Below are 21,452 nucleotides of genomic sequence, written 5' to 3'. Positions count from 1 at the left end.
AGGCTGCGTTTCCATGGTAACGGGACTAGGCTTGAGCCCTTACCACAAGGCCAGGCTGTGTTTCCATGGCAACGGGAGCAGGCCTGAGCCTGCACTTTGAGATCAGGCTGCGTTTCCATGGTAACGGGAGCAGGCCTAAGCCCTGACTGCAAGGCCAGGCTGAGTTTCCATGGTAACAGGACTAGGCCTGACCCCTGACTGCAAGGCCTGGCTGCGTTTCCATGGTAACAGGAGCAGGTCTGAGCTTTATTGCAAGGCCAGCTGCGTTTTCCATGGTAACGGGACTAGGCCAGAGCCCCCAAATCAGGCCTCGCCCCCTTTTGGGGGGGGCCGGGACCCCCCCAAAGCTGTTCTCCCCCCCAGGGGGGTCCCTGGGGGCGGCAGTTTGGGGGGTGGGGCCCCCTGGGCGCCCCTCCCCCCCGACCAGCATGTCTGCATGTCCGACCCGCCGGTATTTATTGTAATATGCAAAAAAACCCCTAAACCCCCTGAATCAACCCCAACCTGCCCTCCCCCCTTCCATGGTGGGGGGGTCCTCATTTATCGGGGTCCCCCCCTCCCCCAACCCCCGCTCCATCCCCCTTCCCCCCTCCCCAGCGCGGCGGGAGCCTTATGCAATGACTCCTATGCAAATGAGATGCTAATGAGGACTAATTGCTCCCTGGCCGCTCTCCCTCCCCCCTCCCCCCCCAATTCGCTGCATGTTTGGGGGGGCCCCCCCTCGCCTCGTGCTTTTTTGGGGGGAGGGTCTCCAGCCCCTCCCCCCCCGGGCTGCGCTGTAACGAGCTCCCCCCCCCCCTTTAATTACTATTTATTAACACCTCATGAATATTCATGACCCCCCCTCCCTCCCCTGGGATCGGTGCAATCCCCCCTCCCCCCCCCCATCTCCGGGGTTTGTTTTTTGGGGGGGGGGGGCGCGCCCCCCGTTTTGGGGGGGGTCTCTGACTCAGGAAGGGGGGGGAGGGGCTGTGCCAAACGGGGGGGCCCCCGGGGGGGGGGGGTTGGGGGAGGGGCGGGGGCCCCGCGGGGGTGGGGGAGGGGCGGGGGGGGGAGGGGCTCAGAGCTATTTTTTCACGCGGGGAATTGAACGGCCGCGAAATAAAAAGTGACCAAAAAAAAAAAAAAAAAAGAAACGAAAAAGGTGGAAATGGCCTTAAAATGGGGGAGGGGATTGGGGGAGGGGACTGGGGGAGGGCCCCGGGTGGGTGGCACCGCGGTGTCCCCTCCCTTGTCCCTCCTGTGTGCCCAGTGTCCCCTCCCGTGTCCCTCTGTCCCTTCTGGTGTCCCCTTCCCACTGTCCCCTCTGTCCCCTCTCGCCTCTGGTGTCACCTCCCGTGTCCCCCCTGTCCCCTCCCCGGTGTCCCCTCTCCCGTGTCCCCCTGTCCCCTCCCCGGTGTCCCCTCTCCCGTGTCCCCCCTGTCCCCTCCCCTGTCCCCTCCCCTGTCCCCTCCCTTGTCCCCTTCCTTGTCCCCTCTGTTCCTTCTGGTGTCCCCTCCCCTGTCCCCTCTGTCCCCTCACGTGTCCCGTGTTCCCTCCCCAATGTCCCCTCCCTCATCCCTCTGTCCCCTCCCCTCTGTCCCCTTTGTCCCCTCCCCCGTCCCCTCCGGTGTCCCTCTGTCCCCGCGGTGTCCGTCTGTCCGGCTGCAGCAGGAATAGAAAAGCTCTTTATTGGATGGGCGGGGCTGGGACGGGGTGGGGGGACAGGGACATTGTGGGGACAGGGACATTGAGGGGGGGTGACAGGGACATGGGGACATCGTGGGGGGGACAGGGACATTGGGGGGGTGACAGGGACATGGGGACATGGGGGAGTGACAGGGACACGAGGGAGTGGCGGGGGGGACATTGTGGGGGGACAGGGACATGGGGAATCAGGGACATGGGGGTGACAGGGACATCGTGGGGGGACAGGGACGGGGACATGGGGACATTGGGGACACGGACATTGTGAGGGGGGACAGAGGGACATTGGGGACAAGGGGGCAGTGACAGGGACAGGGGATGACAGGGACATGGGGGACACAGGGACATCATGGGAGTGACGGGGACATGAGGGGGGTGACAAGGGGGGGTGACAAGGGACAGAGCAGGGGAGGGGCCGCGGGTGGCCCCGGTGTCACAGTCGCGGTGTGGCGATGTCACAGTGTCACCAATGTCACCGACGTCACGGTGTCACCAATATTGCGGTGTCACCGTCACTCACAGTTTCGTCTCCCCCCTCCCTTCCCTCCCCCCCCATTAATTCATTAATTATTCATTAATTAAAAACGTCAGCAGCAGCAGCAGCGGGGCGGGGGAGGGGCGGCCTTGGGGACACGGGGACAGCGGATGGTGCCAGCCCATCCCCCACGGCACAGGAGGGGACAGGAGCGTCCCCAACGCCCGCGCGGGTCGGGGGGGGTCACAGTGTCACCCACGGGGTCACGGTGTCACCCACAGGGTCACAGTGTCACCCTCGGGGTCACGGTGTCACCCTTGGGGTCACGGTGTCACCCACAGGGTCACAGTGTCACCCACGGGGTCACGGTGTCACCCATGGGGTCACGGTGTCACCCACGGGGTCACAGTGTCACCCACAGGGTCACAGTGTCACCCACGGGGTCAAGGTGTCACCCTCGGGGTCACGGTGTCACCCACAGGGTCACCTGCGGGTCACGGTGTCACCCACAGGGTCACAGTGTCACCCACAGGGTCATGGTGTCACCCTTGGGGTCACGGTGTCACCCACGGGGTCACAGTGTCACCCACAGGGTCACAGTGTCACCCACGGGGTCAAGGTGTCACCCTCGGGGTCACGGTGTCACCCACAGGGTCACCTGCGGGTCACGGTGTCACCCACAGGGTCACAGTGTCACCCACAGGGTCATGGTGTCACCCTTGGGGTCACGGTGTCACCCACGGGGTCACGGTGTCACCCTCGGGGTCACCTGTGGGGTCGCAGGGTCACAGTGTCACCCTCGGGATCACAGTGTCACCTTCAGGGTCACCCGCAGGGTCACCCACAGGGATGTGGGGTCACCTCTGGGGTCACCCAGAGGGACATGGTGTCACCCGTGGGGATGTGATGTCACCTATGGGGTCACGGTGTCACCCACAGTGTTGTGATGTCACCAGTGGGGTCACAGTGTCACCTGTGGGGTCACAGGGCCACCCACAGGAATGTGGTGTCACCTGTGGGGACAGGCATGGGTTGGTGTCACCCACAGGAATGTGACGTCACCCACGGGGTCACAGTGTCACCCACGGGGTCAGAGTGTCACCCACGGGGTCACGGTGTCACCGATGGGGTCACGGTGCCACCCACAGTGTTGTGGTGTCACCAATGGGGTCACAGTGTCACCTGTGGGGTGATGGTGCCACTGATGCAGTCACGGTGTCACCCACAGGGACGTGGCGTCACCCATGGGGTCACAGTGTCACCCATGGGGTCACAGTGTCACCAATACGGTCACAGTGCCACCCACAGTGTTGTGGTGTCACCAATGGGGTCACAGTGTCACCCACAGTGTTGTGGTGTCACTCATGGGGACAGGGACACCCCGAGCTGTCCCCTGGGGCTTTGCTGGTGGCCCTGGTGTCACCCTTGGGGACAGGGCTCATGTTCATGGTGGCACTTTAGGGACGAGGGGACAAAACGTGACCTCAGCGAGGACCTGTCCTTGTCCCCAGCAGTGACACCGTGGGGACCGTCCCCCTCATTGTCACCTTGGTGTCACCTCAGTGCCATCGAGCTGTCCTTGTCCTCGCAGTGTCACCTCCTTGTCACCGTTGTCCTCGTTGTCACTCGGTGCCACCGGGACCTGTCCTTGTCCTCCTGGTGTCACCTCACGGGGACCCATCCGTGTCCCCATTGTCACCACGAGTGCCACCACTCCTTGTCCTCGCTGCCACCAGGACGTGTCCTGGTCCCTGCCGGTGTCACCACGGGGTCCTGGTGGCTGCCACTCCATGGGGACACGTCCTTGTCCCTGCTGTCCTTGCCAGTGTCACCCGGGTGACATCTTCCTCCTCCTCGGTGTCACCACAGGGACCCTCCGTGTCCGTGTCCTTGTCCCCGTGGGTGCCCCGCTGTCCCCGCTGTCACATCAGGTGCCACCCGCCGTGTCCGTGTCCTCGCTGGTGTCACCTCAGGAGCCAGGGGGGCCCCTCCGTGTCCTCAGTGTCACCGCAGGGGCCACCAGAGCGTCCCAAGGGCTGTGGGGGTGTCCCCGGGGTGTCCCCAAGGTGTCCCCAGGGCTGTGGGCGTGCCCAGGGGTGTCCCCAGGAGTGTCCCAGGGGTGTTCCCGAGGTGTCCCTGCTGTCCCAGGGGTGTCCCAGGGGTGTCCCCAGGGGTGTCCCCGAGGTGTCCCTGCTGTCCCAGGGGTGTCCCAGGGGTGTCCCCAGGGGTGTCCCCACTGTCCCCTCTCTCCCAGGGGTGTCCCACGGGGTGTCCCCGAGGTGTCCCTTTTGTCCTGGCGATGTCCAGGTGTCCCCAGGGGTGTCCCCAGGGGATCTGGGAGTGTCCCCAGGGTGTCCCCTCTGTTGCTGGGGGTGTCTGGGTGTCCCCAGGGTGTCCCAGGAGTGTCCCCAGGGTATCTGAGAGTGTCCCCAGGGCTGTCCCCTCGGTGTCCCCCCCTCCCCCCCCCTCCCCCGGTCATACCTCGGACTCGAGGCTGGAGAAGTGGGCGGAGCCTCTGCGGGCCCCCAGCGGCTCCGCCCCCCCGCGCCCCCCCCCGCAGCTGTGGTGTGGGGGGGGTGGGGGAGGGGAGGGAGCCCCCCCTCGGGGGGAGGGGCCATGGGGGGGATGGGGGGGGTGATGGGGGTGGGGGTGGTGATGGGGGGAGGGTCCCCAGAGCCCCCCCCCACCCCAGAGCCCCCCCCAGGCCCCTCCCCCCCCCCACGCGCTCAGGTCCTCGAGGCTGCGCGAGGCCGGGGGGGGGCGGCGCGCGCAGGGGGGGCCGTGCCGGCGATGGGGCGGGGGGAGGGGCGCCCCCCAAAACCCCCCCCAGGGACCCCCCCCCCAATACCCGGAATGGTGGTGGGGGGCTGGGGGGGGTCCCCATCCCTGCCCCTCCCCCCCCCAGTCCCGGAGCCGCTCGGCCGAGCAGCTGCGGCAGCGGGGGGGGAGGGGCGCGTAGTGCGGGGGGGGAGGAGGGGGGGGGGACCCCAAAAACTCCAGGCTGCCCCACCCGCCCCCCCCAGGCCCGTAACCCCCCCAGGGACCCCCTCCCCCCCCCGCCCCCCCCAATTTCTCGGCCGACCAGCAGCGCCCCGGGGGGGGGTGCGGGGGGAGGGGTCCCCGCTCTCGGCCCCCCCGCACGGTGCAGAAATAGGGGGGGAGGGGCAGGGGGGGGAGGGGGTGGGGGTGGGGCGGGGAGCACCAGCACGGGGGGTGGTGCGGGGGGGGCGGGGGGGTCTGCGGGGGCGGGGGAGGGGCGGGGGGGGGAGGGGCGGGCTCGCACCCCTCCGAGTCCGAGTCGGAGATGTCGGGGTACAGCGCGGGGGGCGGGGCCAGGTGGGGGGGGCCGTGCCCCCCCCGGCACAGGTGAGGGTGGGGGCGGGGCCTCAGCAGGGGCTGAGCCTCGGGGTCCCCTCCCCCCCCCCCAGCCCGGGGGGGCCGGCGCGGGGCGGGGGGCGCGGGGGGGCTCCGCTCGTCCTCGTAGCTCAGGCGCGCGTACGCGAACGGGGGCTCGGGCTCGTCCCGGGGCCCCCCCCCCGAAGCCCCGGCCCCCCCCGCTCCGAGGGGCTCGTAGTGCCCGCGGGGGGGGGCGCGGCGCGGCCAGGGGGGGGTGAAGGGGTCCGGGGGGGTCGAGGGGGGGTAGCGGGGGGGGGGGAGGGGAGCGGGACCCCCCCCCGGCCCGGCCGAGGCCCTGGGGCTCGATGGGGCCGTAGAAGCGATGGAAGGAATCGGGGGGGCCCCCCCGGCGCGAGGAAGGGGGGGGGAGGGGGCGCCAGCGCTCGGGGGGGGGGCGGCGGTCGCGGGGGGGGGTGGGGGTGGGGAGGGAGGGGGGCGTGGGGGGAGGGGCGGGCGCGCAGGGGGCGCGGAGGGCGTGGGGGGGGGGCGTGGGGGGGTCCTCGGCGCTGCAGCAGCTGTACATGCCCTGGGGGGGGAGGGGACACTGAGGGGACATGGGGACATTGGGGGGGGGGGCAGTGGGTGTCCCCACGCTGTGCCCTGATGTCCCCCAATGTCCCCGTGTCCCCTCCATGAAGCTCTGTGTCCCACCACTGTCCCCAATGTCCCCAATGTCCCCACATTGCCCCCCAGGTCCCCTCGCTGTCCCCACGCCCCCAGTGTCCCCCAATCCCCCCCATATCCCCAATGTTCCTGATGTCCCCAATGTCCCCAAGTCCTCAATCCCCCCAGTGTCCCCACGTCCCCCCAATGTCCCCAATCCCCACAATCCCCCCGATGTCCCCAATGTCCCAAACACCCCCAATGTCCCCAGTGCCCCCAATGTTCCCAATGTTCCCAGTGTCCCCCATGCCCTGCATATCCCCAATGTCCCCAAGCCCCCCAATGTCCCAAACACCCCCAATGTCCCCTCATATCCCCAATATTCCCAATGTCCCCAACGCCCCCAATGTCCCTGATGTCCCCAATGTCCCCAATGCCCCTCCAGTCCCCCCAATGCCCCAATGTCCCCCATGCACCCCATATCCCCAATGTCCCCAACGTCCCCAATCCCCCAATGTCCCCAATGCCCCAATGTCCCCCATGCACCCCATATCCCCAATGTCCCCATTGTCCCCAATCCCCCAATGTCCCCAGTGTCCCCAATGCCCCCAATCCCCCCAATGTCCCCCATGCACCCCATATCCCCAATATCCCAATGTCCCCAGTCCCCCCGATGTCCCCAATGTCCCCGATGTCCCCGTACCCTGCTGATGGCCAGCAGGCAGCGCAGCCGCCCAGGTGTGCCCAGGTGCCTCAGTTTCCAGTGCACCAGGTGCTCCCAGGCGAACACGAGCAGGCTCAGCCCCATGGCCACCAGCAGCATGTAGAACACCCCGGCCATGTTGTCGATGTCCAGCTTGCTGCTCATCACCTCCAGCTTCTCCTGGTGGCAGATCCCCGACAGCCAGAGCCGCTCCAGCATCTCGATCTCGTCTGGGGTGGGGCAGGCACGGGGGTCAGGGGGGCATGGGGGGGCATCTCGGGGGGGGTTTGGGGGCGTTTCAGGGGGTTTGGGGGCATCTTGGGGGGGTTTGGGGGCGTTTCAGGGGGTTTGGGGGCATCTTGGGGGGGTTTGGAGGCATCTTGAGGGGTTTGGGATAATCTCAGAGGTGTTTGGGGGCATCTCAGGGGGGTTTGGAGGAACTCTTTGGGTCTTAGAGGGGTTCCCAGAGCTCCTAGAGAAGTTTCTTGGGGGTTTGAAGGCATCGTGGGGCATTTGGGGGCATCTCAGAGGGGTTTGGGGGCATCTTGCAGGGGTTTGGGGGCATTTCAGGGGGGTTTGAGGGCATCTCAAGCGGGTTTAGTGTCATCTTGGGGGCTTTGAAGGTCATCCTGCTGGGATTAGGGGGTGGCTTTAGGGCTTGGGGGTCATCTCAGGGGGTTCGGGGACATCTGGGGGGCTTTGAAGGCCATCTTGGAGGGTTTGAGGGTCATCTTAGGAGGTTGAGGGGTCGTTTTAAGGTGTTGGAAGGTCCAAAACCCCTCCAGGACACCCAAATCCCCCCCAAACCCACCGTCCCCCAGGAGCTGGAGCAGGGCCAGGTCCACGGGGCGTTTCCAGCGGGATCCCCTCTGCAGGGCGATGCCGTAGGGACCCCAAATCCCCCAAAACCACCCCAAAAACGCCCTAAAGACCCCCCAAATCCCCCCAAACCCACCGTCCCCCAGGAGCTGGAGCAGGGCCAGGTCCACGGGGCGTTTCCAGCGGGATCCCCTCTGCAGGGCGATGCCGTAGCCGGTGGAGGCAAAGACCTTCCCCGAGCCGATGGTGACGAGCTTGCAGCCCTCCTCCTTGCGGGCCATGTAGTTCAGCACGGCCGCGTCGTATATGAAGGCGTCCAGCTTGCTGCGGGGCACGCCCACCGGCCTAAGCCACGCCCACTGCGCAGAGACCCCGCCCACAGCACATAGAGCCCGCCCACGGCATCACCTGTGCACTAAACCTGGCCCCTATGCCCCGCCCACAGCCTGCAGGCCACGCCCATGCACACCAGGCTCCGCCCATGGTGGCTAAACCTTGCCCACAGCCTCACCTGTGCACTAAGCCCCGCCCACAGGACTTGCCACGGTGACATCAATCCACACAAACCCCGCCCATCACCTACAGGCCATGCCTACATCATCTAAACCACGCCCTGTTAGCTAAGCCCCACCCACAGATGGTTAACCTGTATTCAAGCCACGCCCACAGAGACACACTCATTGCATAAATTATACAAAGCCACGCCCATTCACAATCAGGCTCTGCCCACTCCAATAAATCCCCACCCCTTAAGCCCCTCCCCTTCATCCAAGGCCCCTCCTCTATTTGGTTCTGTCCATCCTATGCCACGCCCATGCCAAACCATGCCCATCTATCACAAACTCCTCCCCCTCCCAGGCTCCTCCCATCCCAGACCACGCCCCCAGACCCTGCCTCATTTCTCCCCTCTACCCCATTATTTCCCCCATTTTTAACCCCATTTTCTCCCCTTTCCCCCCATTCCCCCCCTTTTCCCCTATTATTTCTCCATTTCCCCCCATTTTTCCCCCATTATTTACCCCCTGTCCCCCATTTCCCCCCCATTTCCCCTCATTTTTCCACATTTCCCCCATTTTCCCCATTTCTCCCCCATTTACCCCCATCTTCCCCAATTTCTCCCCATTCCCCCATTCTTCCCCCGTACCCCATTTTTCCCCTGTTATTCCCCCCCAAACCCCATTTCCCCCCATTTCCCCCATTTTCCCCCATTTTCCCCCATTTCTCCCCCATTCCTCCCATTTTTCCCCATTTCTTCCCATTTCCCCCCATTTGTCCCCCATTTCCCCCCCATTTTTCCCCCATTTCCTCCATTTCCCCCATTTTTCCCCCATTATTTCCCCCATTTCTCCCCCATTTCCCCCTTTTCTTCCCATTTCCCCCCATTTCCCCCCATTTCTCCCCCATTTTTCCCATTTCCCCCGGTTTTTACCCCGTTTTGAGGTGCTGCAGCGCGTCCTCCACGCCGCGCTGGTTGTAGCGCACCATGTAGCTGTGCATGGCCGGGTAATTGCTGCGGATGTTCTTCTCCGTGGAGCCGTTGGGCACCGTCCCGAACTTCAGAGGGGGGTACTGCTCCTGGGGCCGCTGGAACTGCACCCCAAAAACACCAAAAACCACCTCAGAAACCCCAAAAATCCATGGGAACGCCCAACAACACCCTTGGGTCAAGAGGGACCCAAAAGCACCACCATGTACTTCAGAGGGGGGTGCTGCTCCTGGAGCCGCTGGAACTGCACCCAAAAATCCAAAAATTGCATTAGAAACCCCAAAAATCACATCATGAAACCCAAAAATCACATCAGAAACCCCAAAAATCCATGGGAACACCCAACAACACACTTGGGTCAAGAGGGACCCAAAAGCACCACCATGAACTTCAGAGGGGGGTGCTGCTCCTGGGGCCGCTGGAACTGCACCCCAAAAAAACCCAAAAATCTCATCAGGAACCCCAAAAATTAACGGGAATGGGTAAAAAACCACCTGAGCTCAGAGGGACCCAAAAACATCCACCAAAGACCCAAAAGTGACACCACAGCCCCAAGAGCATCTCATGATCTTCAGAGCAGGGTGCTGCTCCTGGGGCTGCTGGAACTGCACCCCAAAAATCCAAAAATTGCATTAGAAACCCCAAAAATCACATCATGAAACCCGAAAATTCACTTCAGAAACCCCAAAAATCCGTGGGAACGGGCAAAAAACCACCTGGGCCACCAAACGCCCAAAAGTGACAACAAGTGACCCTCCTGGTGTCCCCTCAATGTCCCCCCAGTGTCTCCCTGACGTCTCCCCAGTGTCTCCCCAGTGTCCCCTGCTGTCCCCTGCTGTCCCCTCCTGATGTCCCCCTGGTCTGCCCCCAGTGTCCCCCTGGTTTCCTCTCGATGTCCCCCTGGTCTCCCCGCCATGTCCCTGTGGTGTCCCACCTGATATCCCCCCAATGTCCCCTCGGTGTCCTCTCGGTGTCCCCCTGGTTTTCCCCACAATGTCCCCTTGGTGTCCCCACAATGTCTCCCTGGTATCCCCACAATGTCCCCTCACTGTCCCCACAATGTCCCCTCGGTGTCCCCACAATGTCTCCCTGGTATCCCCACAATGTCCCCTCACTGTCCCCACAATGTCCCCTCAGTGTCCCCACAATGTCCCCTTGGTGTCCCCACAATGTCTCCCTGGTATCCCCCAGTGTCCCCCTGGTGTCCCTCTGGTGTCCCCACAATGTCCTCCTGGTCTCCCCCTGACGTCTCCTTGATGTCCCCCTGGTTTCCCCGCCGTGTCCCTGTGGTGTCCCCCCAGTGTCCTCACAGTGTCCCCCATGGTGTCCCCCATGGTGTCCCCATGGTGTCCCCCCGATGTCACCTCAATGCCCTCCTGATGTCCCCCCTGATGTCCCCCCGGTGTCCCCTTGTGTCACCTTGCGGTCGCTGAGGCCGGACACGGTGTCCACGTACTCCTCCTGGATCATGAATGCCGCCAGGTTGGCCGTGTAGCTGGCGAGGAAGATGACGGCGAAGAAGGCCCAGACCAGCACCATGATCTTGCTGGTGGTGCCCTTGGGGTTCTCCACCGGCACCGAGTTGTTGAACACCAGCGCCCACAGCAGCCAGATGGACTTGCCGATGGTGAAGGTGGAGCCACCCGCGCCTGGGGGGACAGGGGACACGGGGACAGGGTCACCTGGGGTCACACAGAGTCACCAAGGGACAGGGGACACCATGGGGACACACAGGGACAGGGGACACCATGGGGGACACCAACACCAAGAGCAGCCAGATGGACACGCCGATGGTGAAGGTGGAGCCACCCGCGCCTGGGGGGACAGGGGACATGGGGACAGGGTCACCTGGGGTCACCTGGGGACAAGGCACACCATGGGGTCAACACAGGTGACACCAACAGCAGCCAGATGGATTCGTCACTGATGAACGTGGAGCTCCCCAGTCCTGGGGGACACTGAGGGGTCACCTGGGGACACTGAGGGGTCACCTGGGGACACCAGGGGGTGACACGGGGACAGAGGGACACTGGGAGGGTCACAAGGGGACACGAGGGGACCCCATCAACGCCCAGAGCAGCCAATGGATTCATCACTGGTGAACGTGGAGCTCCCCAGTCCTGGGGGACATCTGGGGACACTGAGGGACACCTGGGGGTGACACAGGGACAGGGGGACACTCACGCTGGCCGCTGGCCAGGCTCCGGTTGTAGCCCACGGGGCTGAAGTACTCGAAGATGAAGACGGTGACGGCCACCACGGTGAGACACATGACGAACATCATCACCCACACGGCCGGGCTGTACGGCTCTGAGGGGACATCGGGGACATTGGGGACATCAGGGGACATCGGGGACATGGAGGGACATGGAGGGACATGGGGACACACGGTGAGACACATGAGGAACATCATCACCCACACGGCCGGGCTGTATGGCTCTGAGGGGACATCGGGGACATGAGGGGACATCAGGGGACATCGGGGACATGGAGGGACATGGAGGGACATGGGGACACACGGTGAGACACATGAGGAACACCATCACCCACACGGCCGGGCTGTACGGCTCTGAGGGGACATCGGGGACATCAGGGGACATTGGGGACATGGGGGGGGATCCCAATTGGGGTTTCTGGGTCCCACTTGGGTTTTGGGGTTCCCAGTTGAGTTTTGAGGGATCCCAGTTGGGTTCCGATAGATCCCATTTGGGTTTGGGGGATCCCAGTTTGGTTCTGATGGATCCCAGCTGGGTTTTACAGATCCCAGTTGGGTTTTGAGGGATCTCAGTTGGGTTTTGGGGGATCCCAGTTGAGTTTCGAGGGATCTCAGTTGGGATTTTGGGGATCACAGTTGGGTTTTACAGATCCCAGCTGGGTTTTGAGGGATCTCAGTTGGGATTTTGGGGATCCCAGTTGGGATTTTGGAGCCCCTCTGGGGTACCCAGGAAGGCGGAGGGGGACACGGTGCCGTTGCTCCTGGACACCATCACGCTGATGCCGGTTGGGTTTGGGGGATCCCAGTTGGGTTCTGCAGATCCCAATTGGGATTTTGGAGATCCTAACCAGGATTTGGGGTTTTTGGGGTCTCTTTGGGGTTTTTGGGGTACCCAGGAAGGCGGAGGGGGACACGGTGCCATTGCTCCTGGACACCATCACGCTGATGCCGGTTGGGTTTGGGGGATCCCAGTTGGGTTCTGCAGATCCCAATTGGGATTTTGGAGATCCTAACCAGGATTTGGGGTTTTTGGGGTCTCTTTGGGGTTTTTGGGGTACCCAGGAAGGCGGAGGGGGACACGGTGCCGTTGCTCCTGGACACCATCACGCTGATGCCGGTCTCCACGAAGGGCACGGAGAAGTCGATGATCTCGGAGCGCTCCTCGTTGATGGTCAAGGAGCCGATGGCCATGTCCGCGCGCCGGTAAAACACCTGGGCGGGGCAGGGCGTGGTCAGGGGGCGTGGCCGGAGGGGCGTGGTCAGGTGAGACATTTTTGGATCCCCTATGCCCTCCCCATCCCCCTCTTGGTTGCCCTCCCTGGGGGTCTCTCCCCAGCCCCAATAACCACGGGGTGTCCATGGTGGGTTTGGGGTATTTGGGGTACAAAGGGATATTTTTGGGGTGCAGAGGGGTATTTTTGGGTTACATGGAGGTGTTTTCGGGGTCCCACCTCCCTTCTTGACCCTCCCTGGGGGTCTCTCCCCACCCCCCATCCCCAAAGGGTATCCATGGTGGGTTCTGGGGTATTTTTGGGGTTCAGAGGGGTATTTTTGGGGTACATGGAGGTGTTTTTGGGGCACAGAGGGATATTTTTGGGGTACATGGAGGTGTTTTGGGGGTCCCACCTCCCCCCATGCCCTCCTTGACCCTCCCTGGGGGTCTCTCTCTATCCCCTTTGCCACAGGGTATCCATGATGGGTTTGGGGTATTTTGGGGGTACAGAGGGGTATTTTGGGGGCACAGGGAGGTGTTTTTGGGGTCCCACCTCGCCCACCATGCCGTTCCAGACGCCGTCGATCTTCTTGCCGTGCTTGCCGTTGGTGACCAGGTACAGGTCGTAGGTGAAGCCCAGGGCCCGCGCCAGGCGCTTCAGGATGTCGATGCAGAAACCTTTGCAGCACTTCTTCTCAAAGGGCGGGGGGCTGCAGGGGACCCCAAAAGTGGTGGGGACACCCCCAGGGTCTTGGGGACACCCCCAGGGTCTTGGGGACACCCTCAGGGTGGTGGGGACACCCCCAGAATGAGGACAACCCCATGGCAGTAGGAACAAACCCAGGGTGCTGGGGACAGCCCCAAGGTCCGGGGGTCACCCCCGGGGTCTTGGGGACACCACCGAGGTGGTGGGGACACCCCTGGGATGGTGGGGACTTCTCTAAAATGGTGGGGACACCCCCAAGGTCATGGGGACACCCCCAGACTGCCGGGGACACCCCCAGGGTCCTGGAGACAGCGCCAGAGTCTTGGGGACACCCCCAAAGTGGTGGGGACACCCTCAGGGTGTTGGGGACACCACCAGAGTCTTGGGGACATTCCCAGGGTCCTGGGGACACCCCCAAAGTGGTGGGGACACCCTCAGGATCTTGGAGACACCCCCAAAGTGGTGGGGAGACCCCCAAGGTGGTGGGGACACCCTCAGGATCTTGGGGACACCCCCAGACTGCTGGGGACACCCTCAGGGTCTTGGGGACACCCCCAATGTGGTGGGGACACCCCCAAGGTGGTTGGGACAACCCTCAGGGTCTTGGGGACACCCCCAGGTGTCCCCCAGGTGTCCCCGCGGTGTCCCCACCTGGCGGTGCGGTTGAGCTGGCGCCGGCAGGGCACGGAGTCGCGGATGCAGGTGCCGGTGGCGGGGTCGATGTTCTCCACGATGACAAAGGGACGTTCCTCCAGCGTGGCCACCGTCAGGTGCCGCCCATCCTCCACGGGCTGCAGGAACCGCCCGTAGCGCGACCACACCGGGTACTTGAGCCTCAGCACCTGCTGCTCCCAGCTGCCCACCTGGAGGGGACATTTGGGGACACGTGGGGACAAGGCCAAGGTGTCACCATTGACAGTGTGACCACCCCAGGTACTTGAGCCTCAGCACCTGCTGCTCCCAGCTGCCCACCTGGGGACATTTGGGGACAGGTAGGGACACGTGGGGACACCCAGAGGGTGACAGGCCAAGGTGTCACCATGATGGGATGTCACCACCTACAATGTGACCACGCCAGGTACTTGAGCCTCAGCACCTGCTGCTCCCAGCTGCCCACCTGGAGGGGACATTTGGGGACACGTGGGGACAGGTGGGGACACCCAGAGGGTGACAGGCCAAGGTGTCACCATGATGGGATGTCACCACAGCAAGGTGTCACTGCTAGGGACAATGACGGTGGGTAACAGGCAGAGGAAATGTCACCGTGCCAGGGTGTCACCTTGTGGACAATGTCACCATGGTAGGGAAATGGTGGGGGACAGGCCAAGGTGTCACCATGGTGTCACCATGATGTCACCATGGCAAGGTGTCACTGCCAGGGACAATGACAGGGTCTCCTCAGTGGGCAACAGGCAGAGGAAATGTCACCGTGCCAGAGTGTCACCTGTGGGGACAATGATGCCATCACCATGGTAGGGAAATGGTGAGGAAGAGGACAAGGTGTCACCATGATGGGACATTCCTGCTGGGGACAATGACAGGATCACCTTGGTGGGCACCCAGCCAAGGTGTCACCGTGGCAGGGCAGGAGGCCGAGCCGTGTCCCCGTCACTGCCAGGTGTCACCGTCACTGCCCAGGTGTCACCGCCACCCCCGCGTGCCACGTTGTTGCTGTGACAACACAGCGTGACAGTGGCGTGAGGGGCGGGACAGTGAGGAGCAGATGGCACCAAGCCCTGGGGACACTGTGGTGGCATTGTCACCATGCCTGGAACTCCAACACTGAGCAGACGGGCGCCCTGGGGACATCCCTGTCCCCAAGGTGACACTCACCACCTCCCAGGTGCGCTCCTTGTTGAGGGAGATGACGACCAGCGAGGGGTTCACCAGGTACCCGTCCTCGTTGAAGGAGAAATCCTTCTGTCCCCACGTGATGTTCATGAAGTACCTGCCCAACATGACCCAAGAGTGTCTGGGGTCACCTGGATGTCCCCAACACGACCCCAAGTGTGTTTAGGGTCACCTGAATGTCTCCAACCCAACCCTGAGCGTGTCTAGGGTCACCTGAATGTCCCCAAATGGATCTAGAGCCACCCAACTGTCCCCAACCCAACCAAACCCCAGTCACAACCACGTCTTAGGTCATCCAACTGTCCCCAACCCAACTGTTCCCAACCATGTCTAGAGCCATCTGAATGTCCCCAACTCAACTGTCCCCAGCCTAATCCCAGCCATGTTTAGAGCCATCTAAATGTCCCCAGCCCAATTGTCCCCAACCCAATTGTCCCCAACCCAACTGTCCCCAACCCAACCCCAACCATGTCTAGAACCATGTCTAGAACCATGTCTAGAGCCACCTGAATGTCCCCAAACCAACTGTCCCCAACCATCTCCAGAGCCACCTGAATGACCCCAACCCAACTGTCCCCAAACATGTCTAGAGCCACCTGAATGTCCCAAATCCAGCTGTCCCCAACCCAACTGTCCCCAGCCTAACCCCAATCACATCTAGAGCCACCACTACCCTCCCACCACCCCAGCCCACCTGCCACCCCACCCCAGCAGCGCCACCCCCTTCCACCAGTGCCAGCTGTGCAGGTTGTCATTGATCTGGGTGACGTTGGGCATGCGGCAGTCGTTGTTGAACTGTCCCCAACCCAACCCCAGCCCAGCTGCCACCCCCCCAGCAGTGCCACCCCGCCCGGGCAGTGCCACCCTGCCCAGGCAGTGCCACCTGTGCAGGTTGTCGTTGATCTGGGTGACGTTGGGCATGCGGCAGTCGTTGTTGAACTGTCCCCAACCCAACCCCAGCCCAGCTGCCACCCCGCCCGGGCAGTGCCACCCCGCCCAGGCAGCGCCACCTGTGCAGGTTGTCATTGATCTGGGTGACGTTGGGCGCACGGCAGTCGTTGTTGAACTCGGGGATGAAGCCGTAGTCGCGCAGCAGCGCCTCGGCGCCCTTGGCCACGATGGCCACGCCGTTGTGCACGCGGTGCTGCAGGTCGTCGCGCCAGCCGGCCGACAGCACGGCGAACAGCCCGGCGGGCACGTGCTCGGGCAGCTGCTCGCTTCCCCCCAGGTTGGTGCCCACCACGAACCAGATGTAGCCGGGCCCGGTGAGGCCGGCGTCGCGCGCGGCGCGGAACACAGGCCTCGGCCTCGTCGCGCGAGCAGTAGAGCAGCCGGATCTGCGCCGAGACCTCGCGCAGCTGCCGGCGCGTCCGGGCGCCCTCGGGGTCGTCGGTGAGGTTCAGGGTGACCACGCCGCGGTGCTCCCAGCCGATGAAGCTGCTGTCGGTCAGCACCTCCACGTAGTCCACAAAGTCCTCGTAGCCCGGCAGCAGCGTGGTGACCACGGCGAAGGCCGTCCAGTCGTACTCCTCCAGCACCTCGAAGATCACCTGGAGCTGCTGCTCCGTGGAGGAGCCCAGCTGCAGGAAGGTGGAGCCCTTCTCCTGTGGGCGTGGCAGGGTGGGGGACACAGGGTGGGGACAGTCACGTTGGGGACAGTTGGGTCACGCCAGACGTGGTTGGGGTTGGGGACAGTTGGGTTGAGGATGGTCGGGTGGGGCTGGAAGGTGGTTGGGGACAGCTGGGTGGATCTGCAGGGATGTTTGGGTGACACTGGACACGGTTGGGGCCTGGGGACAGTTGGGTTGGGGACAGTCACGCTGGGGACAGTTGGGTCACACCAGGGTTAGGGACAGTTGGGTTGAGGATGGTCAGGTGGGGCTTGAATGTGTTTGGGGTTTGGGGACCAGGGGGTTGGGGACAGCTGGGTGGATCTGCAGGGATGTTTGGGTGACACTGGACACAGCTGTGGCTTGGGGACAGTTGGGTTGGGGACAGTCACGTTGGGGACAGCTGGGTCACACCAGACGTGGTTGGGGTTAGGGACAGTTGAGGGTTGAGGATGATCAGGTGTTGGGGTTTGGGGACCACAGGATTGGGGACAGTTGGGTGGATCTACACCTGGTTGGGGATGTTTGGGTGACACTGGACACGGTTGGGGCCTGGGGACAGTCGGGTTGGGGACATTCAGGTGGCTCTAGACACGGCTGGGGTTAGTATGGGGACAGCTGGGTGACACAAGACATGGCTGGGGTTGGGTTGGGGACATTCCGGTGGCTCTGGACACAGCTGGGAATAGTTGGGTGTCCCTAGACATGGTTGGGGACATTCAGGTGGCTCTAGACACAGTTGGGGTTAGTCTGGGGACAGCTGGGTGACACAAGACATGGCTGGGGTTGTATTGGGTGGCTCTGGACACAGCTGGGGACATTTGGGTGCCCCTAGACATGGTTGGGGTTGGGTTGGGGACAGCTGGGTGACACAAGACATGGCTGGGGTTGTGTTGGGGACATTCCGGTGGCTCTGGACACAGCTGGGGACATTTGGGTGCCCCTAGACATGGTTGGGGTTGGGTTGGGGACAGCTGGGTGACACAAGACATGGCTGGGGTTGTATTGGGTGGCTCTGGACACAGCTGGGGACAGTTGGGTGCCCCTAGACATGGTTGGGGTTGGGTTGGGGACAGCTGGGTGACACAAGACATGGCTGGGGTTGTGTTGGGGACATTCCGGTGGCTCTGGACACAGCTGGGGACATTTGGGTGCCCCTAGACAGGGCTGGGGTTGGGTTGGGGACAGCTGGGTGACACAAGACATGGCTGGGGTTGTGTTGGGTGGCTCTGGACACAGCTGGGGACAGTTGGGTGCCCCTAGACAGGGCTGGGGTTGCCGACAGTTGGGTTGAGCACAGCTGATTGCTTCCAGCTCCATCTGGGGACACTCGGCTGTCCCTAAACCCACTCGGGGTCACCTCGGGGGGCGTCACCTTGGGCGTGAGGACGATGGCGGAGCCGCCGTTGACGCCGATGATGGGCACGGAGGTCTGGGCCGAGATGAAGTCCAGGATCTGCGCCACGGCCTCGGAGCGCGTGTCGTCCTCGAAGACGACGCCGTGGATGCGCAGCGAGCTCAGCACGTCGCACAGCCGCACGATCAGGCTGCGCGGGTTGGTGTCGTTCAGCACCACCCCCACGGGGTTCACGTCCAAGGAGAAGTTCCGGAAGGTTCCGGGCGCCAGGCGGGGCCCGGCGGGGCCGTAGGAGGCTCCGCTCAGGATCACGGCCACGTTGAGCGTCCGGCGCGGCGCCGCCGGCGGCTCCAGGAAGGGGCTGGCGCAGGCCAGGGCCAGGGCGAGCAGCATCCTGCCGGCGGGGACGGGGAGCGGGACCACCGGGGGGCTCATGGTGCCACCACCGCTGCGCCCTGAGGGGACACCAGTACCCACCAGTGAGCACCAGTGACCACCTGTAATCACCAGTAACCACCAGTGAGCACCAGTGACCAGCAGTGACCAGCAGTGACCACCTGTAATCACCAGTGAGCACCAGTGACCAGCAGTGACCAGCAGTGACCACCAGTAACCACCAGTGAGCACCAGTAACCAGCAGTGAGCACCAGTGACCAGCAGTGACCACCAGTGACCACCAGTGACCACCAGTAACCACCAGTGAGCACCAGTAACCACCAGTGAGCACCTGTACCCCCCAGTAACCACTGGTGACCACCAGTAACCACCAGTGACCACCAGTAACCACCAGTAACCACCAGTGAGCACCAGTAACCACCAGTAACCACCAGTGAGCACCAGTGACCAGCAGTGAGCACCTGTACCCACCAGTGCTCACCAGTAACCACCAGTGAACACCTGTACTCACCAGTAACCACCGGTAACCACCAGTGACCACCAGTAACCACCAGTGAGCACCAATGACCACCAGTGACCACCAGTAACCACCAGTGCTCACCAGTAACCACCGGTAACCACCACTGACCACCAGTGAGCACCAGTGACCAGCAGTGACCAACAGTAACCACCAGTGCTCACCAGTAACCACCAGTGAGCACCTGTACCCACCAGTGACCACCAGTAACCACTAGTGTCCACCAGCGCCTACCGGTGTCCACCAATGCCCACCAGTGCCCACCAATGCCCACCAGTGCCCACCAGTGACCACCAGTAACCACCAGTGCCCACCAGTGACCACCAGTAACCACCAGTGCCCACCAGTGACCACCAGTAACCACCAGTGACCACCAGTAATGTCCCAGCAACAGGGAATCCGACATGGAGATATCAGTGCCCACCAGTGACCACCAGTGCCCAGCAGGAACCACCAGTGACCCCATCAGTGCCCACCAGTGCCCACCAGGGCCAGGGCGAGCAGCATCCTGCCAGCAGGGACGGGCACAGGGACCGGGGGGCTCATGGTGCCACCACCGCTGTGCCCTGAGGGGACACCATGGGGACAGGGTCACCAGTGTCTACCAGTGACCACCAGTGCCCACCAGTGCCCACCGGTGACCACCAGTCACCACCAATGACCACCAGTCACCACCAGTAAACACCAGTGCCTACCAGTGCCCACCAGTAACCTCCCAGCACCAGGAGATCAGACATGGTGATATCAGTGCCCACCAGTAACCACCAGTGACCCCCCAGCAGCAGGGGAGGGGGGAAATGGTGATAATTGTGCCCACCAGTAACCCACCAGTGCCCACCAGTAACCACCAGCAACAGAAGAGGGTCAGGCATGGAGATATTGGTGCCTACCAGTAACCACCAGTGCCCACCAGTGCCCACCAGTAACCTCCCAGCAGCAGGGGAGGGTCAGACACGGAGATATCGGTGCCCACCAGTGCCCACCAGTGCCCACCAGTAACCCCAGTAACAGCCCAGCACAAAACCCAGTCACTGTCCCCAAAGCAGCAGGGACAAACCCCCCTCGCTGTCCTCAGGATGGGGACACACACACACAAATCTGTCACCGTCCCCAAAACACTGGGGACAAACCCCCGTCACCGTCCCCATGGCAACGAGGTGACACACTGCTTTGTCCCCAAAGCAGCGGGGACAAACTTGTGTCACTGTCCCCACAGCGGTGGGGTGACAGACCTGTGCTGGTGGGTGACAAACCTCTGTCACTGTCCCCAAAACAGCAGGTGACAAACCTCTGTCACTGTCCCCAAAACAGGGGGACAAAGCCCTGTCACTGTGCCCAAAACAGCAGGTGACAAACCTCTGTCACTGTCCCCAAAACAGCGGGGGACAAACCCACGCCATTGTCCCCAAAACAGTGGGGACAACGCTGTGCTGGTTGGTGACAAATCCCTGTCACTGTCCCCCAAACAGCAGGAACAAACCTGTGCCAGCAGGTGACAAACCCCTGTCACTGTCACCAAAACAACGGGGACAAAGCCCTGTCACCGTCCCCAAACCAGCAGGAACAAACCGGTGCCAGCGGGTGACAAACCTGTGTCATTGTCCCCAGAACAGCAGGGACAAACCCGTGCCAGGAGGTGACAAACCCCTGTCACCATCATCCCAAAAAGCAGCAGGAGGGTGACAAACCCCTGTCCCTATCCCCACACCAGCGAGGACAAACTGTCCCCGTGCCGGAGGGGGACACAACCCCCCGTGTCATTGTCCCCACACCCCCCCTGTGTCACTGTCCCCACAGCCCCCATGTCATTGTCCCCACAGCCTCCTGTGTCACTGTCCCCACAGCCCCTGTGTCACTGTCCCCACACCCCCCGTGTCATTGTCCCCACACCCCCCAGTGTCATTGTCCCCACAGCCCCTGTGTCATTGTCCCCACGCCGGCAGCAGACAAAGCTGTGTCACCGTCCCCGTGACGACGGGGTGACAATTCAATGTCCTCACCCCCCTCCGTGTCCCCCCCAGGTGCCACCGGCTGTGTCCCCCTCCTGTTCCCTCCGTGTCCCCAGCCCCGGTGCCACCCCCTGTGTCCCCTCCGGGTCCCCTCCGGGTCCTACCTGGCCCAAGCTCCTCTCGGGGGGGCTCTGCCTCATCTCGGCCGGGGGGGACAACACGGAGAGGACACTGGGGGGGGGGGGTTGGGGACACTGGGGGGGTTGGGGACACACACGGGGGGGGGGGTTGGGTTGGTGGCAGCACCTGGGGGAGGAGGGGACAGTGAGGGGGGGGAGGTCCAGCCCTTCTATCCCCCCCTGATCCTCCACTCAAAAAAGCCCCAAATGTCCCCAAAATGTCCCCAAAATGTCGGATCCCCCCCGCCCCCAGCTCTCAACTCCCATCCCAGTTTACCCAGTTGGTTCATC

General features: G+C 63.1%; 1 protein-coding gene across 1 annotated transcript; it reads right to left on the bottom strand.

Moving 5' to 3' along the window:
• Positions 1–1,645: 1,645 nt before the first annotated feature.
• On the bottom strand, positions 1,646–21,303 carry LOC118701182 (glutamate receptor ionotropic, NMDA 2D-like). The gene is given in 14 exon segments (XM_054518361.1): positions 1,646–6,083; positions 6,864–7,093; positions 7,819–8,006; positions 9,112–9,272; positions 10,588–10,817; positions 11,353–11,478; positions 12,442–12,595; positions 13,150–13,306; positions 13,954–14,165; positions 15,136–15,250; positions 16,164–16,453; positions 16,455–16,757; positions 18,139–18,575; positions 21,147–21,303. Coding segments are annotated over 13 exon segments (4,536 nt in total). The 5' UTR covers positions 18,556–18,575; positions 21,147–21,303; the 3' UTR covers positions 1,646–4,130.
• Between the last annotated feature and the right edge of the window lie 149 nt (positions 21,304–21,452).

This window comes from Molothrus ater, unplaced genomic scaffold (genome assembly GCF_012460135.2).
Source record: "Molothrus ater isolate BHLD 08-10-18 breed brown headed cowbird unplaced genomic scaffold, BPBGC_Mater_1.1 matUn_MA697, whole genome shotgun sequence".
In the NCBI taxonomy this organism is placed as follows: domain Eukaryota; kingdom Metazoa; phylum Chordata; class Aves; order Passeriformes; family Icteridae; genus Molothrus; species Molothrus ater.
This window is presented reverse-complemented; position numbering and strand designations above follow the sequence as displayed.